This window comes from Typopeltis vanoorti, chromosome 22 (assembly GCF_054136105.1).
Source record: "Typopeltis vanoorti isolate ZY-2024b chromosome 22, IOZ_Tvanoo_1.0, whole genome shotgun sequence".
Lineage (NCBI taxonomy): Eukaryota > Metazoa > Arthropoda > Arachnida > Uropygi > Thelyphonidae > Typopeltis > Typopeltis vanoorti.
Window position 1 is genome coordinate 94227294 of NC_143570.1, and position 14246 is coordinate 94241539.

Consider the following 14246-nt stretch of genomic DNA (forward strand, 5'->3'; position numbering starts at 1 on the left):
TGATCACCAGCCTTGTAGTTCCATATTAAATCCCTTCCTCACACTGCTGGCAACCACCCAGGTAATCACTTCATAGTTACTCTCAACCAACTGGAGGGTGATTTGATACCTCATTTATAATTACATCCTCTAGACATGACGACATTAAACTGGTAGCCATTTACTTTTGCAAATACTGCTAGTCTATTTAAGTCTTCCTGCAGGATCTCTGCACCAACTTCATTTACCATTGCTATTCCCAGTTTAGTATAATCAGCAAAACTGAATATTTCCTGTTAAATCCTGTATCATTCATATACAAATTAAACAAAAGATGACCGAGTACTGAGCTCTGTGGTAAACCATTGGTCACTTACCTTTTCCTGGACTCAACTCCTCCATAAATCACTCTTTGATATCTGTCTACCAGCCATCCCCTGATCATCAGATTCATACCCATCCCTATTTCCTCCAATTTATGCAATAGAGTTCTATGTGGAATCTTGTCAAATGCTTTTTCAAAGTTTCACAACATCACTGAGTGGCCATTTCCCTTTTCCAACTCCACTGCATTATAAAAAGTAAGCAAATGTACAAAGGCCACACCTACCCTTCACAAAACCATGTTGTCATTTATAGAATATCATATTCCTATCCACCTAGTCCTGAATTCTGTTTTCCACCAATTTCTTCAATGCCTTAACCTCCACGTATAATTTGCTACTTCTATCTTGAAGCCTCCTGTATGCAAAGGGGAAAATAATCCCATTTTCCACTTGACTGGCACCTTCCCAGTACTGTGGCTTAAAATAAACAACTTAGAGGAGCTGATAATCCCCTTGCACATTTACATAATACATGGACTGATATGCCATCTAATCCCATTGCTCTGTTCACATTGAGGTTCTACAATATTTTAAGCACCTCCATTTCTTCAATATCGGTTCTCCCATTAATCAGTGTCACATCTAGCATTGTACTGTCACCACCTAGATAGTACAACCCTACAAAATGCTCAACTCAGTAATTCAACTATTTGGTTTGGTTCTGTTACCTTCCCACCATCAGCACTTTTTAAAGTCATTCTTCCTTTTATTTGCCACATAGCGAAAGGACTCCTGGGGATTTATTTTGGCCTCATCAGCTAGCTTTTTCTCATAATTAGCTTTGGCCTTCCTTATTATACTTGTCATTCTTCTTGTCTGCACCTCATACTAATCACGGGCATGCTGATCACTTTTTTCTTTAGAATCCTTCCCCGACTTTTTCGTTATGTGCAACTCCTGGTTAATAAAGTGGTTCATTCATTCATCTAACTCCTACTTGATTTATCCTTCTGCCTCTAGGTATACATTCAGATACTACTTTCTTCAAACAACCCTTGACCAAGTCCCATGCACCAACAACATCTTTCCCCTCCAATTCTTATGCCTTGCTCTCACATCTGCCACTCTTGAACCTTGTATCCCCTCCACTCCATTACATGTTGTCTCAGGTGATTATCTCTCAGCAGATTATAAAATCCATTTCCTTCCCTGTCCATTCCTCCTCCCAATCTATGTCCCCCATAGTTGAAATCTCCTATAATAATTACTCAACCTGTACTCATCATGCTAATTTGCAGGTGCATGTCATCTACATTCTCCCATATACTCCTCCCCAGGTTATAGCAGCAGCCAATTACATATTTAGTCCTGTTGGCCTCTATCTCATGAGATAGTCTCAAGGGAACTTGTGTGTGAACCCTTGTCCCCTTTTCTATCATTAGTAGACCCCCCCCCCAACTGTTCCTTTTGTCCTCTCTGAAGACACTATATCCCTTGCATTCTGTTCCTATGGCATTATCCTTAGTCAACATTAGTGAGACACTAATGACCATAACTAGTGGCCAAGTTGTGTTAACCATGCCAAACACTCCTTGCTGTAATTTCCAATACTTCTGGAATTGATGTGCATAAACTGCAATAATCCCCCTTCATCCCATAACCTCCCTTACACCTGAGTAAAGTTAACCTGGGGTGCTACATTTTGCATCATGTGATTACTCTCCCACTTACTAACCACCAGGTTGCCTGAACCCACACTCACCAGCATTCCCCTAAAAATTCTCGTTTCCCTGACTTTATACTTCTGAACTCTCACTGAACAACACTTTCTCAAGGTTTCTAACACCAAATGTATTTAGATGCAAGCCATCAACCTTATATAAATCTTTCCTTCCATCAAACTCGCTCCACAAATTGCACATTGATTCATTTGTGATCAAAACTTTCCATCTCAGCTCACCTCTATCATACTGTGGCAAGATACAACTTTTACTTTCTCACTCTTCTTTCATGTCTTTCAACTCTTTCTTGTCTTCTTGCATACCACATTTGTCACTTGCTAAATCATTTATACCAGGCCAAATAAACCTCTTTCACCTGAACTCTCTGCATCCTTACAGCATCACCGACATCTTATCTTAGCTCCATAGATGCTATATGATATGCTATGTATACATTCAGGCTACATATGTTATGTAGATGATGTGTTTACTATTTAGCCTCACATGACCTAGAACATATTAGATACATTTTTAGCACATCTTTAACAGCTAACATTCGAAAATGCACTTCATGAAAAGAAAGTCACAATTGTCTCCCTTTTCCAGGCAATGCTGGTGACACTATTAATTAGTGGTTCATTATCCTTTTGATTTTTATAAATCCTTTCCATGTGATGGTACAGTAGCCATGAGTCCCCGTCCCCCTTTTTATGGGGGGATACTGCACCATCTAGTCCCTCCAAATTTTATCCGGGCTCCGGAACTGGCACAGGCTGATGAATCAGGCCTGTGGCTGGGTCAGTATTCCTGGCTGTATTCCATGTGTGTTCACGAGGCCAGTTTATCTGCTTGCAGGATGAAAAACCCCAGATATTTGTATAAATGAAAAGGATAATGATCATTATCATTTATAAAAAATGCACACATATGGGAAGAGTATTTATTTATTTTATTTTTTCTCGTGTAGTGCCTACCCTGAAAAGATTTTTTTGTAAGCCTATAGTATATTCATACTGTAGTTGGGTTAAGGATTTCATTAATTTTATATATATTTTTGGTGTTATTTATTTATTATATAGTTTAGAAACTGTGCTCTAGAGACCAAACAAGGAACTTTTTCAAATCACTTCAGGTCTCCAATAAGCATGACAGGGGTCTCACAGGGAAAATGAAATTCATCTCCAACCTAAAGACAATCTCAGCCAACCAGGCCATGGTAATCACACCAGCAACCATCCCAATAGTATGAAATCCTCAAATGCTTAAAGAGCCAGGGCAATTTGTTTAAATGACACAGCACTTAATACTAACCTTAAGTATCTTCACAACACTTTTTTAGCTAATGGCTGCAACCCTTATAAAACAGAAAAAATAGTGCATGCAACACATCCTTCCTGCAACCAACACGCAAGATCAAGGTACATCAGAAAAGACAGCCAAAGTCTTCCACAGATATAATCTCCATGCCACTTACAAACCACTCATTGCTACCTAACTTCTAAGGATCAACTTCATCCTCTTGCACATCGCAAAACATATAAAGTTGCTTGTCCCTGGAGTTTAGCCCACTCTGGACAAATTGAAAGATGGTTAACATCTGCCTCTCAAAAAAACAAATTACATCCACAATCATCTATATGATGGGGTGGAGCTGGCATACCACCCTTTGGATATTCCATGACAGGATTAAATAGAAGAAACTTTTGATACAGAGAAGTCACTATATGTCTAGGAGAGGCAATTTGGTAATCACCATTGGCCATGAAGCACATCCCCCCCCACACACACACACCTCAACAACAACATGTATGTCTGCATTAATTTTGAAATATCTGGAAGACAATCATTCTGAGATGAAATTTAGCCTTATTTCTCCAAATTAACTTTATGGTTAACCAGCCCCTAAAAGCACTTTGTTATGACAATATTTTTTTCTAGTAACAATGTGAACTGTTTCTACAACTATCTAGTTGAGCTGTGTATCAATCTATGGTCTGAAGATGCTGAGCAGAAAATCAGTGAAATATTAGTAAATACAATAAACTACATTTATTTCTCTCAGTGTTGTTTATACCACAGCATGAAGCACTTATGAAATTTATGCTGTAAAGCTAAATGCAAGGGTTAGAAATCATATAAAACTTAGAAAAAAATTATACACTTACCACCTCTCTCTGAAGAGCAGCTGTATTAATAATGGCCAAAACATCTATTTTAGCAATATTTCTATTATAATGAAAGGGTCCCACTATACATTTTATTACTTTGCACACTGCAACACTGCAAGTCTGTAAAAAAAAAAAAAAAAAAGAGCAATGATTCCTCAAGATGAAATGTGTTTATGATTATTATTAATAATATTATTTATTATCATCATCATTTAGGACCTCCTTGGAGTCAGAAGACTCATTGTAAGTGAGGATGCAAGAAGAGAGAGAAGGAGAGATGCAGGTGAGCAAAGAATCAGAATAGTATGAGATATTCTCTATGGAGATTCAATGATTCAACATAATGCAAAATAGAATGCTAGAATATTAGCTGCCTTCAAGAATGATAGTGTGCGAGACTATCATAATTAAACAACTTGAAAAAGTGGATAATTCTGATTGTTGTACAAATGACCTGAGAGGCAGTGTGAATCTGGTGGTCAGAGATTTAAGGTTTATGCTTGAGAATGTATGGTAGAAGTGTGAGAGAAGGAAGATAGTAAGCATGTTCCCTAGATATGAAAATCAGAGATGAGGAGAGAACATCAATAACAAATGCATGATAGTGGATTCTTGGGGTGCATTTGAGGATAGAAAAGAGGTATATGAGAGAGAGAGAGAGAGAGAGATGGACTGCATTTGAATGATGAAGAACTTAGGCATCTGGAGAGAATGTTCTCAGGGTAAGTGAGAGTAATAGTGCAGGGAAACTAGAGATGGCTTCTTGTGGGAATAGACACTCGGGATATATGCAGCTTCAAATGGAGTCTGGAGGAAATAATAATAGGCAGAGAAATAATGACAATTCATTGATGTTTCTTTATACAAATACCAGGAGTATCAGTAATAAAGGATGCCAATTAATGGCATTGGATTTGGAGGCGCAAGTGCAAAATGAGTGATCATGATGTAAAATTTTAACCACAGTAATATACATCAGAAGGAAACAGCATGAAATAGTAAAGGAACAGAATGTCTGGAATCACTGAAGGAAAACTGCTTCAAGTAGCATGTAGTAAAAAAGGTTGAAGAATTTTGGATTTTTTCCTGGCAGAGGACTTGATTATAAGTGAAATGAGATCCATGCATTCAGTTACAGAGAGTGGCAATATTGTCTTGCCCTGAGGGATAAGCAGAAATATGAAAGTGTCAAGAATAAAGGAATTTTTGTGGAATTATAAGGCAGGTGAGTATGATAATCTTAGAAATCAGATTGCAGCAGTTCCATGGATGTAAAAATTAGAAATTAGCTATATCATCACTGCATGGGAATTAGTGAAGAGATATTTATTAGCAGCAATGGCAAGTTGTATAACTGAAGAGAAAGAGGCCAAAATTTTGTGTAAAGTGAATGAATAGCAATATCAAACAAGTATTACAGACGAAAATAAAGTCATTAAAAAATTATATGGAGAGGGATGGACAGCAGCTGCATGAGCAATATAAGACTAAGGTTAACAAAAGTGACTAGCATGGTAAGGAAAGCAAAACTTCTGTATGAGAAGTGATTAGCCTTGAGATCCAAGGAAATCCAGAGGAATTCTTTCCTTATGTGGCCAGTAGCAAGAAAAATGACTGTGGAAGAATGACATTGTTAAATGAAAATGGGAATAGACTGACTGATGCAGAACACATTGTGCAGTTGTTTAATGTTCAGTTTATTGGGAAATTTCATTCTGGAAAAAAAAAAAAAAAAAAATTGCTAGAGGGATTGTGCTAAGGAGATGACAGCTTTGTTGTCTTGGCTTTTTAAGAAGAGTCTCGCTACAAGTAAAATGCCCAGGGAGGAGTAAGATATTCCGCTTATATAAGGGTAGTGGTGGAATAGAAGTGTCAAACTATAGGCCAGTTTGTACTTTCTCTGTAGCTGTTAAGATTTTTGAAAAATCAGTGAGAGATCATATACATTCAATTGGGCTGACGAGGGTAATGTTATCTATGATGGTCTATATGAATCTATTAAGAGACACTTGTTGTTTTAGTAATCTGATTGCCTTTTATAATAAAGTAAAAAGAGCAGTTGATGAGGGAAAGGCATATGCTGGCATCTTTCTGAATTCTACGAGTACAATTGATAGAGTCCCACATGATATGCTGATAATTTAGTTACAGAATATGGATTTGGATATCATGTTAATGAATTGGATTATGGATCGACTGTTTTATAGATATCAGAGAGAGAGCTGTGTATGAGGGAGCAGTCAAGAAGCAAAATGTTATAAGTGGAGTCCCTCAGGGCTCAGGAGCTGTATTGTTTAACATTTATACCAGTGACATTATCAATGGATTTTAGGGAGATATTCAGTAATTTTTCAGCTGATGTGAAGTTGGGAAAGATTATTAGTAATAATGCTGATGTGGTAACCCTTTAGGAGAATTTCAATAGGCTGGATGAATGGACAAATAAATGGGTTGCGAGTATAACAAATTAAATCTAAAGTCTTGAGTTTTTGAGATCCATTGATGGGAAGCTACATACTCTTTTGGACAAACTACTAAAGGAAGTGGAGGTGGCAAGGAACTTTAGGGTGATGACTGAAAAACTTGAAACTTAGGGGGACATATCAGAAAGGTGGTGACTATAACCACATAATAAGTTGATAGTCAACCTAGAGCAGATGGAGTTGGATATTAGATTAGTGCATTGGATTGGAGACTGCTATGTGATAGGTATCAGCAGGTTGTGTATGACTTTCCTCTTCTTGGAGCAATATTCAAGAAGAGGAAAGTCACTAGTGGTGTGCCTCAGGAATCTGTTTTAGGGGTATTGCTGTTTAACTTGTACGTTAATGATATTGGGGAAATTTTGAATGGGGATATTTAGTTGTTTGCAGATGATGCAATGTTGGAATGAACTATGAGGAGTAGAGCAGATGCTTGCATGAGGACTTGAATAGATAGAGTGAATAGACATGGAAAATGGATACCAGTTCAATGTTGCAAAATGTAAGGTTTTAAAATTTGGGAAACAAAGATGGGATGTAGAATTTACACTTGGTGAGGATATATGAAGACAGATTGAAGATCTATGGGTAAAGAATTTGGTAGGTGTAAAACAGAGAATATGACAGAAACATGCAAGTTATTGAAGGATTTTATAGGACTGAGAGAGAAAACCTTTTTTTCCCCCCAATACATGGCAGGAAATGTGAGAACAAGGAGGTCAGTCACCACAAAAAAATTGTGTAAGAGTGCATTTAGTAGGATATGAAGACTAAACTTTTTGCTTTGAGTGTAGTGAATGAGTGATATGAATTGTCAAAGGCATTTGTGAGTACTTCATCAGTGAATGCATTCAAGGAAAAGCATGACAGGCATTGAGTGAATGGTTAATATTGGCCTATCCTCCCTCCTCACTAAGTCCAATCCAACATCTGAGCCAAAAACATCTTTAAATTAAAAAGAACAATGAAACAATGAACCAGAGTCAGATGGAAATAAATGGTAGACTACCTGGAAATTGGGTAAACTATCTGGACTGGAAAGACTGAGAATTGGAACATTGAGCATATTGACACCTATAGGTAAAGAGGAGGAGTTTGTTGATGTTATAATAATAATTATTGTAATATGGGCACCTCCATGGCTTCTGAAGAGTCATCACAGAAGATTCAAACTATCCACATAACATCTATCACACCTCTCCGTGAACTCATTAACAGACGAAGCACTCGCAACTGACTCTGGCAACACATTCCACTCATTCACCACTTTCCAACCACAAAATCTAGTCCTCATCGATTTTTGCTTTAGTATTCCATAATGCAAAGCACATCCTCTTTTGGAGCTTTGTATAATAATATGCATTACAAGAATGATCACTACCTGGACTGGTTTCGACCTTTATTGAGGTTTTGTATATATGTAGTTTTGCATCAATGGAGAGGAAATCAGATGTCTTTTATTTACCACACCTTTATGGTATGTGTGGTAAAAAATGTGACAAGTTTTAAAAAAAAAAAAAAAAAAAAAAAAAAAACATAGAAAGCTGGTGCTATCTTAGTTGAAAGAGATTGAAATAAAAAAGAATTTCACTTAACCACCTTACCGGCCATTAAAGATCAAATTCGCATCCTCAAAAGTTTCGTATCCATCATAAATTTCAATGTAATGTCAATGGTACTACAATTTTAACATGCACTTCGCATCCATGAAAACGTGGACATATATATACGTCCTGGCCAGTATCATAGTTAAACAAAACAAAACAGAAAACATTAAGAAAGATAAATATTATTATTATTATTACCCCAGGACCTCATGGAGTCAAAGACTCATCTGCGAGGTCCCCGAGGTCACATCATACTGTGTCTTAAACACACCACACTCTCAGGAAAGGCATTCCAATCGTTCACAACTCTGCACAAAAAAAACCTGCCTCTCACTCCCCTACTCACACCCTCTTTATACAGTTTCCAGGGATGACCTCTGGTTCTCCCCTGATCTCCTACTACTCTCTGTAGAACTTATCCACCATTAATCCTATAACAACCCCTTACCAACTTGTAGGTCTCTATCATATCTCCCCTCTTCCTCCTGTCCACCAGACTCTGCAAGTTGTAACTTCTCAATCTTTCCTCATACTCGACATTTCAGAGGTCAGAAACTACCTTAGTCAGTTGCCTTTGGACTCTTTCAAAATCTCTTCATCCTTCTGAAAACCTGGTGACCAAATCTGGGCACAATAGTCCATGTGTGGCCTAATTAAAGCCTTATACAACAGAACAAGAATCTCCCTACTTCTACACGTCAATATCCTCCGCATCATTCCCAGAAGTCTTTGTGTTGCCTTCACAATTTTGGCGATGTGTCCCCCTAAATTTTAGATTCTTATCCACTATCACCCCCAGATCTCTTATTTCCTCTACCTCCAACAATATATTCTCACCAAGCATAAATTCTGCATCCCATCTTTGTTTTCCAAATTTCAAAACCTTACATTTTGCAACATTGAACTCACATCCCCATTTGCTCGCCCAATCACTGAATTTATTCAAGTCTTCTTGCAAGGCCTCAACATCTTCACTACTGTTTATATTTCATCCCAACTTTGCATCATCTGCAAACAACTGAATATCACCATCCAAATCTTCACCAATATCATTAATATACAAGTTAAACAGTAACAGCCCTAAAACAGACCCCTGAGGGTCTCCACTAGTGACTTTCTTTTCCTGGATATTGCACCCCCATACACAATTTGGTGATACCTATCAGATAGCCAGTCTCCAATCCAATGCGCTAATCTAATATCCAAACCAATCTTCTCTAGTTTGACTGGCAACTTATCGTGAGGTACTCTATCAAAAGCCTTTGCGAAATCCAAGTATATTACAGTGTATCCTTCTTCTCTGTCCAAGGAAGCAGTCACTTTATTGTAATAAGTAAGTAGATTACTAAAACATCACCTCCCTTTAGCAAATCCAAGCTGTCCATCAAAGATAATACCATTGTTGTCAACCCAAGTCTGGATCCTAGTTCTCACAAGCTTCTCCAACAACTTAACCACAACACCTGACACACAGATAGGCCTATAGTTTGATGCTTGAGTTCGATCACCTCCTTTATGAAGTGGCACAATCTTGCCCTACTTCCACACTTTAGGAAACTGACAAAGTGCAAGACTCGTATTAAAAAAATATGTCAAGGCAGGTGTCAACTCCCTGGCAAATTCCTTCAGAATACACAGTGATATATTATCAAGTCCCACAGCCTTATTTACATCTAGTTTTTTAGTTCACCTACAGTCAGTCTCTCCTCCCCATCATCATGAACTGCTCTCAATCTCTCCATGAAGTCACATTCACAAGATTGAAAGATCTTTATGAACTGCTTATTAAGTATCTCCACCACACATTCTGCAACAGCTGTCTTTATACCATTTCCCTCAATCAATGTCATCCTTCCATAATCATTCTTTCTTTTGCTGGCCACATATCGGAATAACTCCCTAGGATTCTTTTTGGCTTCATTAGCTAACTGCTGTTCATACCTCTGTTTAGCTACTCTCACCAACCAAGTCACCCTCCTTGCTCGGTCTTTGTAGACTTCATGAAATTGGTTGTTTCCACTTCTCTTATGCTGCCTCCACAATGCACTTTTTCTCTGTATTGCATGCTTAATCTCTTTATTCATCCATCTCACACCTACCTTATTTAACCTTCTCACCCTTGGAATACACTTAGAGATTGCATCTACTAGATAGTTTTTGAAAATCCCCCAAGCTGCATTGATCTCTTTTCCAGCTAACTCCTCATTCCATGCTACACCTGCAAGCTGTCTCCTGAGCTCTTCATAATCACCCTCCTTGTAGTTCCACATATACCATTTTCTCATAGGCATGAGAGTGACCACCCAGGTAATCACCTCATGGTCACTCTCACCAATTGGTGGATGATTTGACACCTCATTTATAAGTACATCCTCTGATGGGATGACCAAATCCAAAGCTCTTAATCCTCGTGTGCCCTCTGTTACATACTGCCTGAGGTAGTTATCCCTCAAAAAACTCATTTTCTTTACTTCCAGTTACTTGACCTTGAAGAATTGAAATTGATCGGCGTACGGGAACAGATTATGCCAAAGTAGTGTGGCAGCGAACGTGTTAAAAAAAAAAAAAAAGTGATATCATTTTACAACTTCTGCAAAAAGGTGGAGGCTTTATTCATTTTTCAGGCTAAAAGGAAACAATTCAGGTAAAGCAGCTACATCCGTGTAAGTTTAGAAATTTTTTTTTTTATCTTCCTTTCATGGTATTAAGCCTACTGACCTGTACCAGCCTCATGTCAATTCTTTAAGGATCTTCATCTACTTCTTTTTCCTTTCTGCTTTATTGTTTAGTATTTTTTTGGTAGACTATTTAAGTATTACCCTTCACACATAGAATCCATTTCTTTCTGTACTTACAGAAAAGGGTGGCGCTAGGGTCGCTGAAGCATGTGGCGGGTGATTTGAGCTGTGGTAAAAAAAAGTGTTTTTTAGACGGTGTAAGTGTGAATTCTGTTATGAATTGTGCTACCATTCAGTAAACAAGTGTTCTTTAGTGGTTCTGCTTTTGGAGTTTCGTTGTTATATAGTGTGTTATTTTGGGGTTACCGAGAAGACGAGGTCACAGTTGGCAGCATTTGCAGTGGAAGAGAAGATATAAGTTTACGTTATCTAGTAATGTTGAATATAGAGTTTATATATATATATATGATACAGTGTTTATATATATTTTTAGTGATTAGTTTAGTAGTTACTTGGCAGTAAGTAGAATGATGGCATATGCAACTGCAATCACAAATGGCATGTCACCAAGAACTTTAAGAACTCTATTATACGTAACATAATAAAGGACTTTGTGGCATGCAGTGTTTGTGGCATGTATGTTTCCCAGGAGTTGGATATGTGGCGTGTGAGAGAAGGGGGAGTGCGTATATGCACAAAATGCAGGCAGTGGGAGGAAATCAATGAATTAGATATTTCGATAACTGACCTAGTTGCTTCAGGGATGGGAAATGGATGTCAGGAGATGAGTAGTGTGATAGGAGAGAATGACGAAAATAAGAATGAGAAAATAAGAGTCAGGAGTGGGGGAAGGCTTGAATGACTGTGAAGTTTTTGAAGATGGTTTTGATTGGGTAAATGAATGGCCAATAAGACTGACTAACTTGCAGAGAGGGATACATGAGCTGAAAGAGGAGGTGGAATGTCTTGTAAATGAGATGAGAAGTATGAAAGATCTCTTCTCCTCTTCTATCATTCCCAAAGAAAGTTTTGGGAATGATAGAAGAGGAGAGAATAGAATCAGTAGGAGAGAGGGAATGAGAGAGAGGTTTGAGAATGATAGAAGAGGAGAGTATAGAAGCAGTAGGAGAGAGGGAGTGAGAGGGGGAGAGAGTTATGAGAATGATAGAGGAGGGGAGAATGGAAACAGAAAGGAAATGTGAAGGAGTGCTGGAACTAGGGATGAGTGATGCCAGGACAGCAGGTAAGTAGAGGAACACAGAGAGAAAGGGTTAGAGGAGAGTGAGGGATGCAGGTGAGCAATCAAGAAAAAGAATGGTTAGAGGTATGATTTATGGAGACTCAATGATCTCAGGTTTGCAAGATAGGATGCCAGAGGTGCATTTGCCTAGAGGGATGATAGAAAATGTGGATATGGCAATTAAGAGGGGTGAAAGGATGGATGAAATGATTGTGATGGTGAGCAGGAATGACTTCAGAGGCAATGTAAATCAGGCAGTAAGAGATGAAGTTCTTGCTTGATGTTGTGCAAAAGAAAACACAGAGAGGAAAGATTGTGTGTGTGTGTTGGCCAGGTATGATAGTGATGACTTGAGCAGAAGAGCAGTAATACTGAATAGCATAATAGCCAGAATGTCTCAGAAGAGAGGATTGGAATATGTAGATGATTGGAGGGCATTTGAGGACAGAGAGGAACTGTATGCGAGAAACCGCTTGCATTTGAATGAGGAAGAACGAAGGCATCTGGAGAGATTGCTGTTTTCTGAAGGAATCAATATGTCAATGCAGGGAAACTAGAATTCCCAGAGTGGATAGTAGCAGGGGGGTGGCCTCTTGTGGGAATGGGTGTTTGGGAGATGGGGGGGGCAGACGACATCAGGTAACACTAAATCCAGTGGGGTCGAGTGGAGACAATGATAGGTACAGAAGCAGTGACATTTTTATGCTATATTTCTATACTAATGCAAGGAGTATCAGAAATAAAGGAGATGTACTGGTGGCGTTGATTAGCGTCAGCCTGGCCAAAGATTATTGGGATCTCTGAGACGTGGTTGACAAAGGATGATATAACAAAAGGAATCGAAGTGGCAAGGTACAGCATTTTTCGGAAGAATAGGAAACGAAAACATGGGGATGTATTGCTTATGATAAGTGATGATTTATGTCCTCTAAGAGTGGAGGCTTTGGAAGGCATATGGTATGAGGTAGAAGTGGCCAAGACAGGATATTTAGTGAGGTGTAGCTATAAACCAGGGAGCACAGAGGGCAGGGAGCAGGATGTTTAGGGAATCGAGCTTGGCAAGTGCAAGAAGAATGATTGTTATGGGAGATTTTAATTACAGCAGTATAAGCTGGGAAGAGGAAAATACATGTTGTAATAAGAGGGTTGGAATTTCTAGAATTCTTGAGAGACAAACGCAACATGTAATAGAGAGAACAAGAGGTTCAAGAGTTTTGGATTTGGTCATAGTGTCAGAAGAGTTGATAATAAGTGGGATGACATCTCTCCCACCAGTTGGAGAGAGTGACCATGTGATTTTGACTTGGAAGATAAACAGACATGTAGGTGTATCAAAGAAAAGGCAACGTATGTGGAATTATAAGGCAGGTGATTATAATAGTCTTAGGTAACAACTAGGGGCAGTTCCATGAGGACAGAATTGGAGGGTCAGGATATCATTAGTGCTTGATAAGTTGTGAAATGATATTTGTTAGTAACAATAGTAAGCTGTATTCCCCAAGTGAAGAAGCGGACACAATTTGGTGTAAAGTGGATGACAAACAATATCAAACAGGAACTGCAGTTGAAAAAGAAATTATGGAAGAGATATAAGGAGAGAGGTGGTGGGCAGATACATGAAGAATATCAGATGCGGGCCAGGAGAGTGACCAGTATGGTGAAGAAAGCAAAACGGGAATATGAGAAGAGATTGGCACTAAGATCCAAAGAAAATCCTAGGGAATTTTTTAGCCATGTGGCCGGTAGGAGGAGAAATGATTGTGGAAGAATGACATTGCATGTAAAAATGGGAATAGAGTGACTGATGCAGAGGACATAGATGCATAGGACATGTTCAATGAGCACTTTATTGGAGTATTTCATCCATGAGAAAAAGATTTTAATACTAGAGGGATAGGGCAGGCTCAGGATTTAGAGTTGCAAGAGGAGAGTGTGTTCCAAATACTGAATACTGTGGATACCAGTTAAGCTGTGGGACTAAATGGTATTTCACCATGGGTTTTGAGAGAATATGCTAAAAAACTGACAGCTCCATTGACCTGGC

The 14246-nt window shown here is 38.5% G+C and overlaps 1 protein-coding gene across 1 annotated transcript in view; it reads right to left on the bottom strand.

Annotated features, from left to right (window-relative positions):
• Positions 1-14246, bottom strand: part of LOC150094573 (integrin alpha-9-like) — a 670422-nt gene that overhangs the window by 72108 nt on the left and 584068 nt on the right. Inside the window, exon 24 of the mRNA XM_090411817.1 lies at positions 4192-4314. Within this exon, the coding sequence (XP_090267943.1) occupies positions 4192-4314 (123 nt within the window). The remainder of the gene's footprint in view (positions 1-4191; positions 4315-14246) is intronic.